This window comes from Hirundo rustica, chromosome 18, assembly GCF_015227805.2.
Source record: "Hirundo rustica isolate bHirRus1 chromosome 18, bHirRus1.pri.v3, whole genome shotgun sequence".
NCBI classification, from domain to species: Eukaryota; Metazoa; Chordata; class Aves; order Passeriformes; family Hirundinidae; genus Hirundo; species Hirundo rustica.
The window spans coordinates 7660552-7677860 of record NC_053467.1 but is presented as its reverse complement, the minus strand read 5'-3'; the positions used below and the strand labels follow the sequence as shown (position 1 = coordinate 7677860).

The window sequence follows — 17309 nt, the reverse complement described above, 5'->3', positions numbered from 1 at the left end:
AACCTTTGCTTGCCATGCTAAATATAAGGGGATAGGCTTTATTTTCACAAGTTTAAAATACCCAGTGTAGCTCTGAAGCCTGAGGTGGAAAAAAGGTCGTCTATTTTCTTTCCCTCAGGAAAAGAGTTATGCAGAGAATGTGTGAGCAGATAATAGACTGATTCAAACCTTCAGACCAGATGTCTTCAGAATCATACTATCACTCAAATGAAAGCATACACAAACATTTGTGACTGACGTAGCTCCTTCAAATAGGCGAATGCTTCAGTCAGGGTTGCTCATTTTGGAACAGACTGAGAGAAAGCAGAATCAAAATGAAGAAGTTTCTTTTGTTTGTCTCCCTTTTGCTCCTGCTGATTGCTGTTACAGGTAGGAGTTTATATCAACAAACCTGCATATGTGTCTAGAGCTGCAGAGCATATAAGTAGTATTAATTTGTCAACCTTCTATTTTAATATTCATTATTCATATATTTTCATATATCTAACTTTTAACTCAATTATTTTTACATTGCAGGCTTTCCATTATTTGATTTTTAACAATCACGATTTTGTATTTGATATTTAACTCTCTGCATTACCACACTCTAGTAATTTGTTGTAACCACCAATATTTTAGTTTTACTTGCTTACTATTTTAATATAATTTTACCAAGGTCCTGCAAGTGGAATGTTCAATGCAATGTCTTCTTTGCAATGTATCTAACCTTATTTTGAAAAAATATCCTGTAAAGCAACACAGAAAAGAACAAAGAGTTGAAAGAGAAACTAATGCCAGTGGTTTGATGGTGCTGTTATATTTGCACATTTTATAGTAACATGAATATGTGGGCATTGCTTCATACTAGTAGAACAAGAGAAAACACAAGTATAAACATGGTTTAAAATTCCACTTCTATCTCTTGGAATGCAACATCCCCTGGGAAGGGGCAGTAATGAAAGAACACTTTGTATGTAGGGAAAAAAAAAAATCAGGTTTGGAGACATTTAATTTCACAACTGATAGATAAAATACTAACTTTTTGATTATTTCAGAACAAATTGCTGCTGTTCTCTCTTTAGACACTTCACCAATTTTGTCTGAAAAAGATGCCAAACAGATGCTGAGGACTCGTCGTGAAGACAGACCAAGAAAAGCTGGTTTCCCTGATGAACCAATGAGGGTGATTTATGACATCTACTATAAAATTATATTAACTAAAAAAACCCCAACACCAAATCCCCCAAAACATTTGTGCTTAGTATTAAATTTCTATTGCTTCCAGGCAATATATTATGAATATCGCCCTTTAAAGCAGCTGGGTTCTTCCATGAAATATTAAAAAACCCTTTAAATTCTTTCAATTACAGTTAAAAGCATCCTGCAAGTGCTGAGTAGTGCTCAGGAAATGTTCACTTGCAGAATGAGGAGATTATTTATCATGGCTCAAAAATACCGATCAAATTATTGAGAAGAAAATGGCATTTCATTTATAGTGATGTGGATTTCATCAGCTTGTTCCTGAAAAACTAACAGGAAAAGTCATCTGCTTACAATACATTTTGCACTGCAGGCAGAGAGGAGATGGAGGTGTCAGTGGTCAGTATGGAGACTGAGGTAGTTCTCAACCAGCTTTAAAAATCCCTTACTTTGACTTTTTTATGGATGCTACAGATAGGATATATATATATATATATATATATATATATATATATATATATATATATATATATATATTTTTTTTTTTAATGATATTGTAACAGTTTTTAGTTGCTGGCTTAATGCAACAGCTTTGGGCTTGCATGCAATATCTACATTAATTTCTTTCTAAACACTATTACAACAAAAGAAAAGTAAAATAATTAAAGAGCCTTGTGTTTTCCTTGCTTTGACAAGACCTAACACATAATCCTGCACTTCTCAAGGGTACTTAAGATATTTTAAAACTACTGCCTATTTCTTTCCAAAGTAAATAAATTGAACGGTGTGACCAGCAGGAGCAGGGAGGTCATTCCTCCCCTGTACTCGGCACTGGTGAGGCCACACCTTGAGTACTGTGTCCAGTTCTGGGCCCCTCAGTTTAGGAAGGATATTGAGATGCTTGAGCGTGTCCAGAGGAGGCAACGAAGCTGGTGAAAGGCTTGGAGCACAAGAATGACTGAGGGAACTGAGGTTGTTTAGCCTGGAGAAAAGGAGACTCAGAGGTGACCGTATCACACTCTACAACTTCCTGAAGGGTGGCTGTACTCAGCTGGAGGTTGGTCTCTTTCTCCAGGCAACAACAGACAGAACAAGAGGACACAGTCTCAAGCTGCAACAAGGGAGATATAGGCTGGATATTAGGAAAAAGTTTTTCACTGAAAGAGTGATAAAGTACTGGAATGACTTGCCTGGGGAGGTGGTGGAGTCACTATCCCTAGAAGTGTTTAAAAAAAGACTGGATGTGGCACTCGGTGTCATGGTCTAGTTGAGGTATTAGAGATGGGTTGGACTCGATGATCTTGAAGGTCTCTTCCAACCTAAAAATTCTGTGATTCTGTGATTCTGTGAACTAAAATTACATGGTTCTGAAGAGGCAAAGCCCACAGAAGCCAGGAGCACACAAGGGATTGTGCGTGTCATGAGCTCAGGGGGCTCAGTTTAGCAAGGTGCTGAACACTTCTGGACTCCATAGGACAAGAAGAGCACTACGTGCCTTGCAGGATTGTAGAAACAGCTCCTGGTTTTCCCTTTCCAGTAGGTAATGTACACCAGCCAAAAAGAATCCACCTGCCCAACGCTGGGTGAACACACTCTTTGTCAAAGGGGACACCACGACAAACCAAAGCTCTCACAAGGATATTTCTCTGTGCTTGTTGACAACCTTGTACACTGAAAATTGCACAACAAAACGAAAAAACAGAAGGCTGCACTGCTGCCCACAACACTCAGGACTGGGCTGGTTTCTAAATTGTTAAATGAGCTTTGTAGTTTTTGCAAATTTCTGCTTATGCTTAATATACCACCATGATTAAGGTTATGTGGTAAATATAATGAATATTGAATAGAGAATGAATGGAGCAGCAGAAGAGCTGGATTGAGGTAATTCCTGTATGGCAAGAAGCTACGTGCAAGCATGCAGCGTTCAGTCTGCGGTTTAGTTTTAGGTAGTCCTTGAGGAGCAGGGAGTTGGACTTGGTGATCTTTATGAATTTAGGACTCTCTGTGGGGAGAGGAGGGATTCAGGGCTCAAGAAATGTTGGGTTTCTGACTCTGATGCTCTGTTCTTGCCACTTTCTGTTCTACCACGATTAGAAGCAAACACTTTTTGAGAAATTCCAACCTACTTTTATTTATTTTATTTTATATATTTTTTTTTTAATCTAGAAAGCAAAGCTGACCTCTGTAAGAAAATCCAAACATAAGAATGTTTGATTTTCTCCCTAAATGTCAAGGCTTTCAGTAGAAAAGGAAACATCTTCTGATGAAAAAAACAACCCTCATTGCCCTGCGGAACATGGAGATTTTCCATGTGAATGAAGGTGCACGGCTGCTGCATCCTTGTGCACAGCTTGTGCACATGGACTCAAGGAGAAAAACTGTTTTTGTATGGATGCTTTGTAGCAGAATGAAATGAATGCTGGGATGAATCCACCTCTCTTCATCTTTTTTTAAGCAAAAGCTGTTTGTACTGGGCCAGATCATGCTGAGCTAGGGAATGTAATTTGCAATTCTTTGTGACACTCTTTGACTTCCACAGGGCTACTTGAGTCAAAAACCTGTTCAGTTACAGACAGAATGATCAGCCCCCTTTGATTATTAAAAAAAATACAATTTATGTTATCAGGATGTTTTAAACTTACTTTGACTGAGATCCTGCTTTTGATAATGTGCCATTTTTCAGTCACATAGTTCTGTTCCCTGCCAGTTCCTCAGGCAGTCTCTCCCCAGAGATCTGAGCCAAGTCTCCCAGCGCTGTGAGGAGAGAAAGCCCAGTGAAAAGCAGAATCTTGATGCTGGAATACTTGGCCAGTGCAAAGGGTTTAGCCTACAGCTTCCATTCCAACAGTGCCCACTGTGCAAAGCAATGGGAAATTATTTTGAATAAATGTATCTGATGTTCTCAAAGCTTATGAGCCCACTAGGACTGGGACATCTTAAAAGTAAATTTTGTCCCTGATAGAGGTCAAGTTTTTGGTACACAACCCACTTTAGTTCAAAAAATTTGTTGCTGAGACCAAAGCCTCTCTCTATAAATTGGTGTGGGAAATTCACATTATTTTATTTATCAGCACTCAGCATGGATGTGTGCTACCTACTAGAACCCTTCTGTCCTGACACATGGTCCTGCAAAGGGTTAATGTTCTTTAAGCAGCAGGAACCAGTTTTCAAAAGGGGCTATAACAGACCTATTTGTGAGAATCCTTTGTACCCTCAGGCCCAACAAAGGCTTCTGTGTCGATATGCAAGTAAGAAATGCATATACAGAATTTCTAATTTATGAATATTGTTGTGTAATTCTTGCCCAACACCTTTACTCATCTGGGGATGATGTCATTCATTAAATATTGCTAGGCTGGGGCAAGCTGACTAGCAACACCATTTCACTATATTTGATTATTTTAAGGGATAAACTAATGGCTCTTACATCAGCTGTAAAATTATCCTGGGTCCCTGGCCTGACATTAGAATTGAGTGAATACAATTAAATTACTTTTTTTTTTTTCTTTAAATAGGAGTATATGCTTTACCTGCAGCGCTTGGAGCAGAGATCAGAAGAACAATTCCTTGAACACTGGTTGAATCCTCATTGCCTCCCACACTGCAACAGGGATCTGGTGCATCCAATCTAATGGGTATGCCTACCCTGCATCTGGTATATAGACATGTATATATTTCTTCTACAGTGCATTTTTTTTTCTCCATAATGAAAGGCAGAGCCACACACTGGGAGAGAAGGGAATAACCAAAGTCTGGGGGAAACACTTTGTGCTGAAAGGTGTTGGGCAGCTGAGCAGGGACAGGGAACAGAAGTCCCAGGTATCAACTCTGTCACTCTGTTCTGTTCACTTTAATAAAACTGGTTATGCATTTCTCTGCTATGTGGGTGTACGCTGGTGACTGCAGAGCATTTTTATTAATGTGGCTTCAGGATATACTGAAGCCACATTAATAATATATTCATACTATATTCGCTTCAGTTTCCCTCCTGTCTGCTTGTGTTCTTTTTCCAGCTCTTCTGTTTAAGTCTTGAACTTCTTCACTTAGCTCTCAGTGGGACTGGGGCAGGATTAAACTCAGTTGTCATCCTGGAGATATTTAGGATGCAGTCTGACCTGCAAGGAGGTTTTTCAGACAGACATGAAATTTTTCCAACCGAGATAAGTTTGAATCATCACCATAGTAGTGAAACTATATCACTCCCAGTTAAGTTTTTAATATAAAAGCTGCAGATTCAGCTTCATATTTTCAAAAGCTTTTAAGCAGCAGAATACAGAGATGGTATCTGTCACAGCTGATTTGTTTCAAAAGATAGAAAGTTCATCTGCTTAAAATTCTTTCATCTATTTGTATATCTTTGAATACCTTTGAAAATTGGGACATTGTGGTAGACTTCAGTGTGGCTCCATTAATCCCCAATAAGCCAAAGGCCTGAAACTCGTTTAGAAACAAAAACATGACATTCCCAAATTTCAGCCTTAGGAGGTGAGTTAGCAATTTTCAAAAAAAATTTCCAGCTGAGACACAGTTGAAGGCTGGCTCTCTTAGCTACAGGATTTCTTCCCAACAGCTGCTCCTAGTCCTCTGTGAAAAATTAATGTTAGAAAAGTGTTTAAATGATTTGAAGCCCTTAAGAATTTATTAGAATGGCCAATGTCATCATGGATTTTGATATTCTTTCTTTTTTTTTTTTTTTTTTTCTTTCCCTGCAGACCTCCACATGGATTTATACATGATTGTGTTAAGGAGGACAAGATTATTCCTGCATTGGCTATGTGCTCATTGTAGAGCAAACCTCTCTGCAGTATAGTGCAATCCTCATGATACAGCAGAACTTCCAGCTCTAAGTGGCTTGATGAATTATAGACTACCATGTATTTTCTACCAGCAATGATTGCATGCATGAATAACTGAATTGAGGGTTTCCAGAGTTTCTGAGGTATGGGCAACTGATTAATCCTAGAGTATCCTTTTAAGGGCACAGGTTTAGACTGTCTGAAGCAAAAGGAACTTGGAGGGAGAGGTCAATAGAAAACTGCAGAATACCAACATGAAGAGAAGGCCAGCTTTCTTGGCTTTGGAGGAATCCTTAATTACAGTTTTCTAGGTTAAATAACAATATTGCATGAAGACACAACATTTATGTAACACTATGTCTTACTGCCTGATGAGTATTTAATGTATTGTTTCATAATAAAAGCTTGACTCAATTCCACTTGTAGATGATTTTTTTTCCCCTCAGTCTCCCATACTATATTCTAACAAAACTCACAGGAAGTGAGGCTCAGTTTTGTGAAGTACTAAGGAAACACCAGAGGACTTTCTAGGACCAGCAGCTGGGAAGCACTATGGTCCAGACTAATAATTGTGTAATTTCTCTGCACAACTATCCCTTTCCCTTGTAATTCTCCCAGGAGGGGCAAATGAATCCAGCCAATCCTTTCCTGCCTGTGTGCCTTTATAACTTACACCTTGGAAAAGAACATCTTGTACAGTCAGATGGGAAACACATGATACCTGCAAAACAACATTAAAAATTGCTTGATGGCTCTTAAATGACTGCTGTGTTCTGTAATGGCAACAGAATTAGTTATGAATGGAGCAAAGTATCTTTCAGAGCTTCTCACTGCAGTCACACTTGAAGCCTGAGGACTGGGAGCAAAATAAACCACAATTTTATGAATATCCATAAGGTAATTAGTGCTACAGAGCTTTTGATAGGCTGGAATAGATCAACAGTTTTGCTGGTATACTTTCCTTCCAGTAAAACAGCTCTCCTAGATGACTCCAAGGAAATAATTTAAGTCCCAAAACATCAAAGGCTTGCTTTCCTCTACTGCCAAGATAAATCATAGATTAAATCTGGGAGTGTAAAAAGTATAATCAGGCTGCTATTGTGTGCTTCATTCATAACTCTCTCAATACAGAAATCTAAATTTGCATATCTCTGTGAGTTAAAGTCATTAGATGAAATCCTGGCTCTGTTTTTATTTGCACGGTGAAAAATTCATTTGAGGACAATTATGTCAACTTTCACCCCGTGAAAGTTGATTTCAAGTACTTCTTTGAAATAAAAGAACTCCCATCTAGTTATACTCAGTCATTTTTAATGTAACTGGGAAGGTTAAGTAGAAGGTTCTACTCAGTTCTTCTCAGTAACACTGAGCTAATCCTAAGGCAAATGTGGAATAGAGATTCTTCATTGCTTTCAAGTTTGCTTTTCCACGTGAGGGTGAAGGTATCTCCAATGAAAAGTTAAGTATTATTGAGTCTAATTAACAAGGAGAAAACTCGAAACATAGAAAGATAAAGTCCTTCCTGATCACTGGGCCACATTCTCTCCCACTTCATAAGGGAAGGAATTATGGTGTAGGGTTAAGAGCTTTTAGTCCATGTTGGTGTCAGGCTGATGGGTAAAGGAACCAACTCATATTTACAGTCACATTCAAACCAAACCTATCTCTCTTATTAGTATCTGCACTTCTGTTCTGGGCTAGAACTGACCACTGAAGAATCTCCTGGTCCCTCAAGGCAAGAAAAGCAGCAGACACCATATTGGAAAGTTCGAAACAGAGGGAATAAAGGGAGAAAAAAAAAAGTGTGAAGGAAAGGAGAATGAACTAAAAATGTTGAAGTTAAAAATAATAAAAAAACCCTAGACTAAAGCCTCTGAGTGCCTCTGGAATCCTGTGATCATGAAGAACATAACCAAGTTATTGCTTTTTAAGACATCCAGCTCTTCTGCCAGATTTAAGAAGCCAAGTCATCCCTTCACACAAATTAATTTTGCAAGTAAACACAGAAACACCCTCCAGCCTATGGGAGAGGTAGCCAGAGAAGAGGAGGCCAGCACAGCAGAGCAGACTTTCCTAAGTTTGCTCATCACTAGCAAACACTGAAAGCTAACGAGAGTGTGAAAACATATGACTGCTTTAGACTATTGCCATGGATGCAGCAACCCCTCATTGTGCTTATTGTGTATTTCTGCATGTCCATAAAACATACACAGTGTTGTACACAGAATCCAGGGAACTAACAAGAGAACAGGATCTTAGGATCAGGTATAAATAAATTAGCTCAAGCATTTATTGTGACTCAGCAGTGAAAAAACTCATAGATAATTAGCATAAAAAGTAAACACTGCATAAATATACTTAGTTATAGCTACAGAATTATGTAATTAAGCTTTTTTTCAGAGTCCTTCAGTTTGTTTTTATTCACTTTCTCCACACAGATCTTTCCTTCAAAGCTCTACTGTGCTTGAATTCCTCTATAGTTGAACTAGACTGAGTGTGTTCAAGGATTGCAGGTTTGTTTTTGTCCATGTCTAAAATCTTGGGGGAAAATGCTGGACTTTCCTACATGCCTGCAGACCAGAAGAACAAGCGCTGTGAAAGTTGTATACTGAAGGTGGAAAAGCTGGAAAAACAGTTGTTTTCCAAATGCTTTTAAAGAGAAGGATTAAAACACACCTGGGAAAAGCTTTCATCCATGATAAGCAGTCATGAACTCCAATCACTGACCTGTTTTACATCCAGTGCCTCCCCGAGCTGAGGAGCTGCCCACTAGATGCCACTGTTTCTGCACACAAACCAGGATCACAGCCCACGAGGACTGAAAGCACCACATCCCTCTTCCACCCGCTTGGTTTTTTACACCTTTTCGTAAAATGCGCAGCTCAATTGATCAAAATCAAAAGTCACCTCTAACCCATAAAATAAAGACCTGCAGCAAATGGCTGATTTTTCCCCCCTCTGGGTTGCAGACCGCTCCGACTGTGGGTGTACGTGTGGTTGTGCTTCATTATGCCACAGAAAGAAATGCTTGAAAGTTCCTCCAAGCACATTTTAGTGCTTTGTGGCTTTTTACCGCCTGTCATCCACACACAGATGCTAACAGAAGATTTTGTGTGTTTGCAGAAGCTGTTCCCTCTCAGATTAGATCATTTGATCCATGTTCAGCTACCCAAAATTAAGTTGCAGACTGATCAATAAGTAAAAGCACATCACTCTTCAAGGCATGACATTATCTTCCTACATTTATTATCTTTAGCAGCAGAGGGAACTATGTGTTAGGTGCTGTACAAAGTGTACTGAAAAGGCAGGCTGTGCCCAGAGCCAGAAATATAGCGTCTCTCCGTAAAGAGCAGATAAATAATATGTGCTCTAATTTAAATACACAGCAATTCAGTGAAAAAAAGGAAAGGATGGAATTTTTAAAAGCATCAAATTCTTCAGCAAGGCCAAAACATTTTATCAAAGACAGATAAATAGGACATGAAGCAGTTACACTAATGCCACTAAGCAATTTGGCAGTTCAACTAATTGGCTCTTTCTATCAGACTTACCTTGCAGGAAAACATGCACCACAACTTCTTATTTACCAAGACTGGAATTTCCAGAAAGCTCCCTGAAAGCAAGTCAGTCACTTGCTTTATTTGAAATTCACTTTCACAGTGATGAAGGTAATGGAAAATGCAACACTAAATGTACCAGTTTGCAGTTTAGATGATTCAGTATTTGTCTGCTTCTCAGGAAGGCTGAGCAGGTCGGCACATTCTTCCACTCACAATGACAGGACAGCTGCTCTGGAGCATTTCTGAAACATGAATATGAGAAAGAGTTACAAAGAAAATGCCTATAACCATCTGAAATTATGATATAATGTGTATGGAAATGTTTCCCTGCACTACTCCAGGGCTTTTTTTTTTTTTTTTTCCCAATAGTTCCAGCCCTGTTTCAGTTGTCAAAATATTGTTTTGAATGAAGACTTCTGTTACTCCCAGTGAATGAATGCATAAATAATTTCTGAAGCAGCGGAGTGAAATTGGATTGATTGAATGTGATCACTACAGTAGGAGCCTACTTTAGATTCTCAGTGAAAACTTATTTTTTAATGACTAAAGAGATCAGAGTGGATTTTAGAAGGTTATCTGAGCCTTTTATGGTCTACAAAGAGTAGAAAATCTTGTGAGAACTATGTATCTTGAGATTTCTGGTGTGTGATTAGAAATGCTGAGTGATCTGTCTCCTATCTGGCATTTTAATCCCTTTTCAGGTCTGGGGGTAGAGATATGCACTAAAATGAAAAACAGCAAAAAGCAGAAGAGGTTCAATGAACTCTGAGCTATTAACACTCTCCTTATTCTATCAAAGCAGCAGGGCAGCCCAGTGTTGGCTCAACATGAAACCAAAAGTTTGGAGCACTAGTGTTATTCCAAATCTCAAGCTCATCTTCATATTTTGGGGTTTTTTTTCAGTAAGAGATGATCAGTTGAAGTGCTTTTCTTTTTTCCACATTTGGGGAGATTTGCATCTAAAGATCCATTTAGGCATCTCTCTACATAACACAAGCATCATGCACATACATTTATTAAATTGAGCAAGCCAACCTTAAGTACAGGAGATCTTAGACCAAAGTGAGGCAGAACATTGCTTCATTTTGTGTTTTGCATTTGTCAGAATAAACAGCCACTACTGACTGACTTCAAGAAACAAATTCAGCAAAATGCTTCAGATGTTCAGAATGTACCTGGTTTAGAGATTTGCTAAGAACCTTTGGTGTGACTCTGAAAATATGCCTGGAGTATCCATACAATTGAGACCAGTCCTCAAAATGGACTGGAATATCTGGTCCACAGCACTTCTCCTGTCCAGATGTCAACAGAGCTCGATATTCCATCAGTGCAGGATCTACTTCTATCTACTCCCCATACCCTGTATAGGATTAGTTCTGGCATCAGTAATAAACTCCTGTGCTTCTATTACCAAAATACGGTTTGTAAGCACACAAGTAATTAGCAGACCACTTTTTTTTTTTTTTTTTTTTTTTTTTTTTCCCCTTCCCTGGCAAATACTTTGATTAAGGTTCTGGGAAAAAAAAACCCCAAAAAACGGTGAAAAAGAAAGAGCAACACTGAGTGGCAACCCCGGGAAAAGCCACAAAAAGGGTTTTGTGCTCAATTTATTGGTGCCATGGTCCACACAGGAGCAGCCCTGGGCTCTCCTCTGTTGGGAATGGAACACTCCAGCAAAACAGGGTCAGGCTGTTTCTGCAGTCATGGAATAATACTGGTACAATAAATTTAAAGATCCAGTGGAAGACTTTTTAATTTAGTGGGAAGTAACAAGGCATCTGAGGCCACCTCAGAAATTTACTCCTTCATTTCTTGCTTGCTGCTGAATGTCTGCTCTGAGGCTGCAGATGTCGTTACCGTCCATGGACCATGCCAACCCATCAGAGTCCTGCTCAGAGCAGGGTGTGTTGATTCCTCACCTTGCTAAAAATGAAACTACAATGACTAGTTAAAAGAGATAAAACACACCTTTTTAAAATGTTATGTTCACAAAGCAAATTCTTCCTGGAAGCAACTGACAGGGATGGATCAAAGCTGAACTGCTCCTGGTCACATCCTAGAGTCGCATGAAGGAAACAAAATTTCATTTTTTCACTTAGAAAACGTGGTTCTAGCTCTGCTGGAAATAAAGAAAAGCTTGAAGTCTGAATGGTGTACAGAAAATTTAGGAAGGGAGCCTTTAGGAAGGGAGCAGTTCCCTAAAGGTGTGTGACACCTCTTGCTCTTCCCAATTCTGACATTTACTGGCCATTCTGAGGTGGCCCAGGTTCAAGTCTGAGCAGGGGCTTCATGGTACAGCCATAGCTCTGCCTTCGTTCAGCTCTGCCAACTATGAAAATACTGAATATTTATTCATTTGCCAGTTGTGAAAACCATAATTTTAGGCTCATTTATGTGCAAAAGCAAAACAAATAAATGAAGTGGATTTGTGTCTCTATTTATTTTTACATGTATATATATTTAATATTTTAATGTGCTCTAAATTATAGAACTGTAGCTTAGGTTTCAACAGTGGATGGATCTGAACTGCATTTCAGCATTCCAACTGCAGAAATTAAGGTTTTCATGAGTTTTCTGCCCAGAGTAATTTATATTTAAGTCCTCAATATTTGAATGCATTTCAGTGATACACAAAGTTTTGCTAAGATCAAATCTATAGTACCAGAGGAGTGTTGGGAGTGACTTGGTAGTATTTGGTATTTTATATGAGTCATAGCAGAAAAAAAAATATATATCTCCTTCTTCTCCATTTACCATTTGATAGTTTAGAGCTGCTTGGGGAAAGAGAGAAAAATATCTTTATTTCACATCACAGCTGTTGCACTGCTCGAGAACAACAGTTTAAATATTAATATGGCTTTGGGGCTAAAAGCATTTCTTAAGAGACATTTTGATGCAATGAGTTTCAGCCAGATGAACAATCACAAAAATAGAGTCAAAGACCAAAATCCCTCCAGCTGATAAGAAGCCAATTTATTTATTGGTGTGTGCCTACAGAACTCATTCTGTGCGATTGCACCAGTTACAGCTTTCCAGCCCAGACTCAGAAAAGATTTGCTCATGGATGTGAGAGACCGTGACCTCTGGAGTCAGACAGCTCTTCCTTTTCTCACCCCAAGCTTTCAGAGTGCGAAAATTCCATGTCTGTGAATTGGACCTGTTCATGTCTTCTCCACACCAGCTTTTGTGAACCGAGGATAATTCTGTGCAGTTTAGGCTGCTCTTACCAGCTGCACAGCCTCCTCAGCAGCTGTGCCCAAGCTGCCCAGGGAGGTTAAAGCTTTCTTACCCGCTGCTACTGCTGTGTCTGAGGGTGAATACTGTGGTTGTCTCGTTTAGCTGTGCCCCTGACCAGCCCCTGAATTCATCATTCCAGCAGCACCTAGGGCTGACTCACCCTAAAGGAACTCATGGCAGCACATCCACTCAGGAAACAAAGAGGAATTTCCCTGAAAGCAGCTGGTCCCTCAAAGAGTGGATTTCAGAGTGCCCTAAACAGAAGGCATTGCTGTAACTCTGGCTGGGATCCATCCCAAGGAGGATGAATAATGAACTTACTGGGCTAACGAAGGGCTGCAGCATTATTTACACCTTGAGACTGCTGAAACATCCAGCTCTGCTTAGGAAAGGAATCATCCTGCGCAGTCTGAACTTCATGGCTGCCAAGGGCTAGGAGGATGCTACTTGCCCATCTATTTTCTGTTTACCAGGGGTGACAAATGTTCAAACCACCTAGCTAATTTATTCCCAAACTTTTAATTCTGCTCCATGTGCATCAACATCTTTGCTGCTGAATCCACGAGCCCTGCTCCCACACGAGCAGGTCTGATGGTCACATGTGCGCCCAGAAGGATTCGCCTGAGCAGAGGGAGAACTGGATTCCAGCTCTGGGTTGCACACAGTAAACCACCAGCACAGAGAGAGAAGCTCAGGGACAACAGAAACACCAAAATATGCTTTTTTAGAACATAACTCCTTAAATTAAACAAAACAAGAAAATATATGAAATGACAGCAAGTGCACTTTTTCCTTAACTGTTGCCCCAATTTATTCTCACGCGTGTCTCATTTGTTTTCAGCTGTGTTTATCTGCTCTCTCTATCCTGCAGGAGATAGATGCAGGGCATTATCACTGGAGAAGAACTACAAAAGATGCTAAGCTTTTGTTAGCCTATGAACTTTTTGGTAGTTTCCTTTTATTTTCGGAATTCAGTTACAGAAGTGCCCTCTCAAAACTCAACTCCTATGGCACACAAACACCTCCCCATACAATGCTGCTGTATATTATATAGACAAACTCACTAAAGTTGGGCTGCAATGGCAATGTCCACCCAGCGGTGACAGAGCTTACTGGAGGCTGAAAGGAGCCACAGTGGTTACAGAAAATCAGGGAGATCAGCATTTAGCATAATGTTATCACTCAGACATTGTTCACTTCATTTGCCTCATGAGCAGAGTTTACTGCCTACAAACCTCACCTCCTGGTCCCTATCACATGGACAATGCAGCCATTGCCCAAATTGATTGGTATTAGGGCGGGGTACTTAGGAACAATAAATACATCACCTTGACCAATCCTAAAATTTTTAGGGTGAAATAATGGACTGCAGGCTCTGAGGAAATCTGTAAATAAAGTAGCTTAATTCTGCTTAAAAGTTTGCACTGAACTCTGTAACTGTGTATTATTATTTACTAAGAATCACACTGTCAATAGAAGCTCACTCTAAAGTTGAAGATTTAATGCTTACAAAAATGCAAGTTTACCTTAAGAAACCGTGCATTGCTCAGTTAATGGAGACCCAGCTTCCCCAAAGCCAGGAATAAGATGCGCTCCATGGATCTGGACATGGAAAATTGCTCCAAATTTTATATAAGGAAAACAGAATCCACTGTTTTAGAGGGAGTATCATAAAGTTTGATGTGCCTATTTTAAAAGCATTTGGAACAGATATTTCCCCTCTCTGACCAGACAGAAATGTCTTTCCTTCCAGCTTTAATGCCAACTCCAGAGAAAAAAAAAAAAAAAAAAAAAAAAAAAAGGAATTGAACTTCCTGGCATTTTAGAGCATATTGGGCAAAATTGGAAGAAGTCTGAGTGGGAAGAAAGCTGATGGGGGAGTGATGGAAGGGCGCTGGGGCTGGGACAGCAGACCTGGGGCTGTGCCTTGATTGAATCAGGTGAGGCCAGCAGGGACAAACACAGGACTGGTTTCTGAGAGCAGACAGCTCCGGTCTATGCTCTGTGTGGAAACTGCCCCAGCTTTGCTCTTTGATCCTTCAGCTTAATTCAATCCAGGGGCAAATCAGAGTGGAACTGGGAGTGTGGAGATGCAGGTGTGCACGTCAGTTTGGGGGGATGGAGGGATGGAAGGATGGAGACAATGGGCAATTGGCACTGCCCTTCCCAGCATGTACCATCCCTGTAAGTAACTAGATGAGCTCCCATTCCTGTCACACATTTCAGGGCCCAGGTCTGACACTCAGAGGGCCTTCTCCCCCCCCCCCCCCCCCCAAACCCAAGAGTTTATAGAAGCAGAGCTTTCAGTTACGAGAGCTGATCTTTGGACTGCCAGATTGCCTTGTGACGTTGCAGACTCACAAGGTGTTTACAAGGGGCTGCATACCCCAGTCCCTCATGAAGCTGCTTGCTCTGGGGCTGCCCAGCACAGCTGTCAGCAAGGCAGCCCGTCCCTCAGGCTGTCAGTCAGTCTGTCAGTCCCCCAGAATTGCCTGCTTGCCCCAGAAATGCGTCAGCTCATCTCATCCAGTGATGGCTGCAGCCCTGCCGGGCTCTGCCGCTGCAGAAGTCTGAAACACTGAGCGGGTCTGAGCTGTGCAAACTTACTGATGAATCCCTAGAAAGTTGCTGCTGCTGCTGCTAACAGCCAAACCAAACCTGCCTATGGGACAAGCACAGTGAGGCTGCCAGACCCAGAGGAGCCCAAGGCAGCATAAAGTGTTTCTTTCTCCCTTGCTCTGAGGATCTCCTGGCCCGTAGTGGTGGTGCCTCAGGGATCATTGTTGGCTTAGTCCTTTCACACTGATCCAGAGCTATTGTCCTCTGCTGACCAAGAAAGATTCTCCCATCTCCTAAGAGGAGAGCAGATGAACTGACAGAGAAGGGGCAGGGGATGCTGATCTGAAGGCAACTTCACTGCTTTTGTCACTTAGAGGACATGTTGCCCTTTTGCTGAAGTCCCAGCTTCAAGGGTCCCTGAGAAATGACCTACAAATAACAGACAGTACAGCAATCCCTGTTTTAATCCATATCATGAAAAATGAGAGACCAACACAAGTTCTGTCTACATAGAAACTTTTTTTCTATCCCTAAAATGAGTCTCTCAGGATTACATACAAATGCTAGAAGACTCTTGCAAAGAAAACCCAGAACACTGAGTTTGTTGGCCTTTTATGCCTTGTGGCAAACTTTACATTGTGTTGCAGTTCTTCAGTTTGGTACTGCTCTACTGCACGAACTGGGAATTGTGCATAAAAGAGAAGTGGCTGTTTTAAACTAATTGAGATTTTAGTTGTGTTTCGTGTACTGTGTCCACTTAGCTCCACCGTCTGTGTGTCCTTTGTGCTTTGATATATGGCAATGGTACAGAAATACTGCATTGTGGGCTTGGAAGTGGCTCAGGGGAGGAGGATATAAACCAGATGTGCAACATATCCAGTGTGCATTCAGGGTACCTCCTGTGACCTGTCTGGAGATGATACAAATGCAATCAGTTTTTGAGAGAAAGAAAGAGAAATTAGCTTCAAGATCAGGGAGGGAAAATAGCAGACCAGAGCAATTAAAAAAATAAGAAATCATTTCAAGCAAGCCATCAAAAAAAAAACCCCAACAAACCAAAATGACAAGAAAGAGCACATTTCTTCCAAAATTTTGTCAAATAAAAAAGAAGCTAAGAACGTTTCCCTTGTGTTTTGACTAAAACCACAAAGACAATTCTCTGCAGAAAACTTGTTTGTTTCACAGAACAGCTTGTTAAATTGTGTATAATTTATCTCAGAGCATAGTTACATAAAGCTTTAAGCCTTACTGTCATTTTCAGTTTTACCCTCACAGTGCAAGTATTTCAGACCAGTAGCAGAATGTCAGAACTCCTCATGGCAAGCTGACTTCAGAGGATCCAGCAAAACCAAAACCTTGTTTCAGCATAGTTTTTTTCCTCCAGGAAGGGATTTTAATGGCTTGACCCTCATTTGTTGTAAGCTGGACAGATCACTGACTCCATGGACATCACCACATAGCACTCCACTGTGGGAGGGGAAAACCTGTGACACACCAGTGGAACAATTCACACCCAAATCCTGCTATTCTTTGGAAAGGGCAGGTTTTGGGGGATACAAATCCCAGACTCTCCCCAGTACAATCGAAACAGTGGCACAGGATGAAGCTTGTGGAGTTTAGGGTGTTTTGCACCAAACAACTGGATTCAGAAGGTGCAACCAGCACTAATTACCACCAGCTTTGTGGTAAAACTGAAACGAGGATGGACAAATGCAAAACACTGACCTGGAAGGTTTCTGTCTTTCCAGGATAATCCTACATTTTTTCTTGTTCTGTTACTGGGGTTTATGTTTCACTTTTCCAGCACATTCTGCTTGTCAAGTCTTGTGCAAATGCGCTACAGGAGCTTTTTCCATCACAAAGAAAAAGCCACAGATGGTACCAAAGTTCCCATTGCTGTGGGTTTGAACCTGCCCAGCCCCAGCAGTGGATACGGGAATTTCTCTCTTGTGGCAGAGTTTGGCACTGGGAGTTTCCC

General features: G+C 40.6%; 1 protein-coding gene across 2 annotated transcripts; it reads left to right on the top strand.

The window, feature by feature from the left end:
• Positions 1-256: 256 nt before the first annotated feature.
• On the top strand, positions 257-6394 carry C18H17orf67 (chromosome 18 C17orf67 homolog). 2 transcript variants are annotated; one of them, XM_040081873.1, is made up of 4 exons: positions 257-369; positions 1062-1162; positions 4695-4814; positions 5892-6394. In XM_040081873.1, the coding sequence occupies exons 1-3, from the start codon at positions 315-317 to the stop codon at positions 4809-4811; spliced, it is 273 nt and encodes a 90-aa protein (XP_039937807.1). In that variant the 5' UTR covers positions 257-314; the 3' UTR covers positions 4812-4814; positions 5892-6394. The 2 variants fall into 2 exon arrangements, with proteins under 2 accessions (XP_039937807.1, XP_039937805.1); XM_040081871.1 differs by having other exon boundaries at positions 300-369; positions 1035-1162.
• The last annotated feature ends 10915 nt before the right edge of the window (positions 6395-17309 follow it).

Bases quoted from the DNA above. Each gene is read 5' to 3' on its own strand.
- C18H17orf67 (XM_040081871.1), top strand. From the start codon at position 315: ATGAAGAAGTTTCTTTTGTTTGTCTCCCTTTTGCTCCTGCTGATTGCT. The intron at 370-1,034 runs GTAGGAGTTTAT...TGATTATTTCAG, and splicing joins CCTGCTGATTGCTGTTACAG to AACAAATTGCTGCTGTTCTC. The intron at 1,163-4,694 runs GTGATTTATGAC...TTCTTTAAATAG, and splicing joins TCCCTGATGAACCAATGAGG to GAGTATATGCTTTACCTGCA.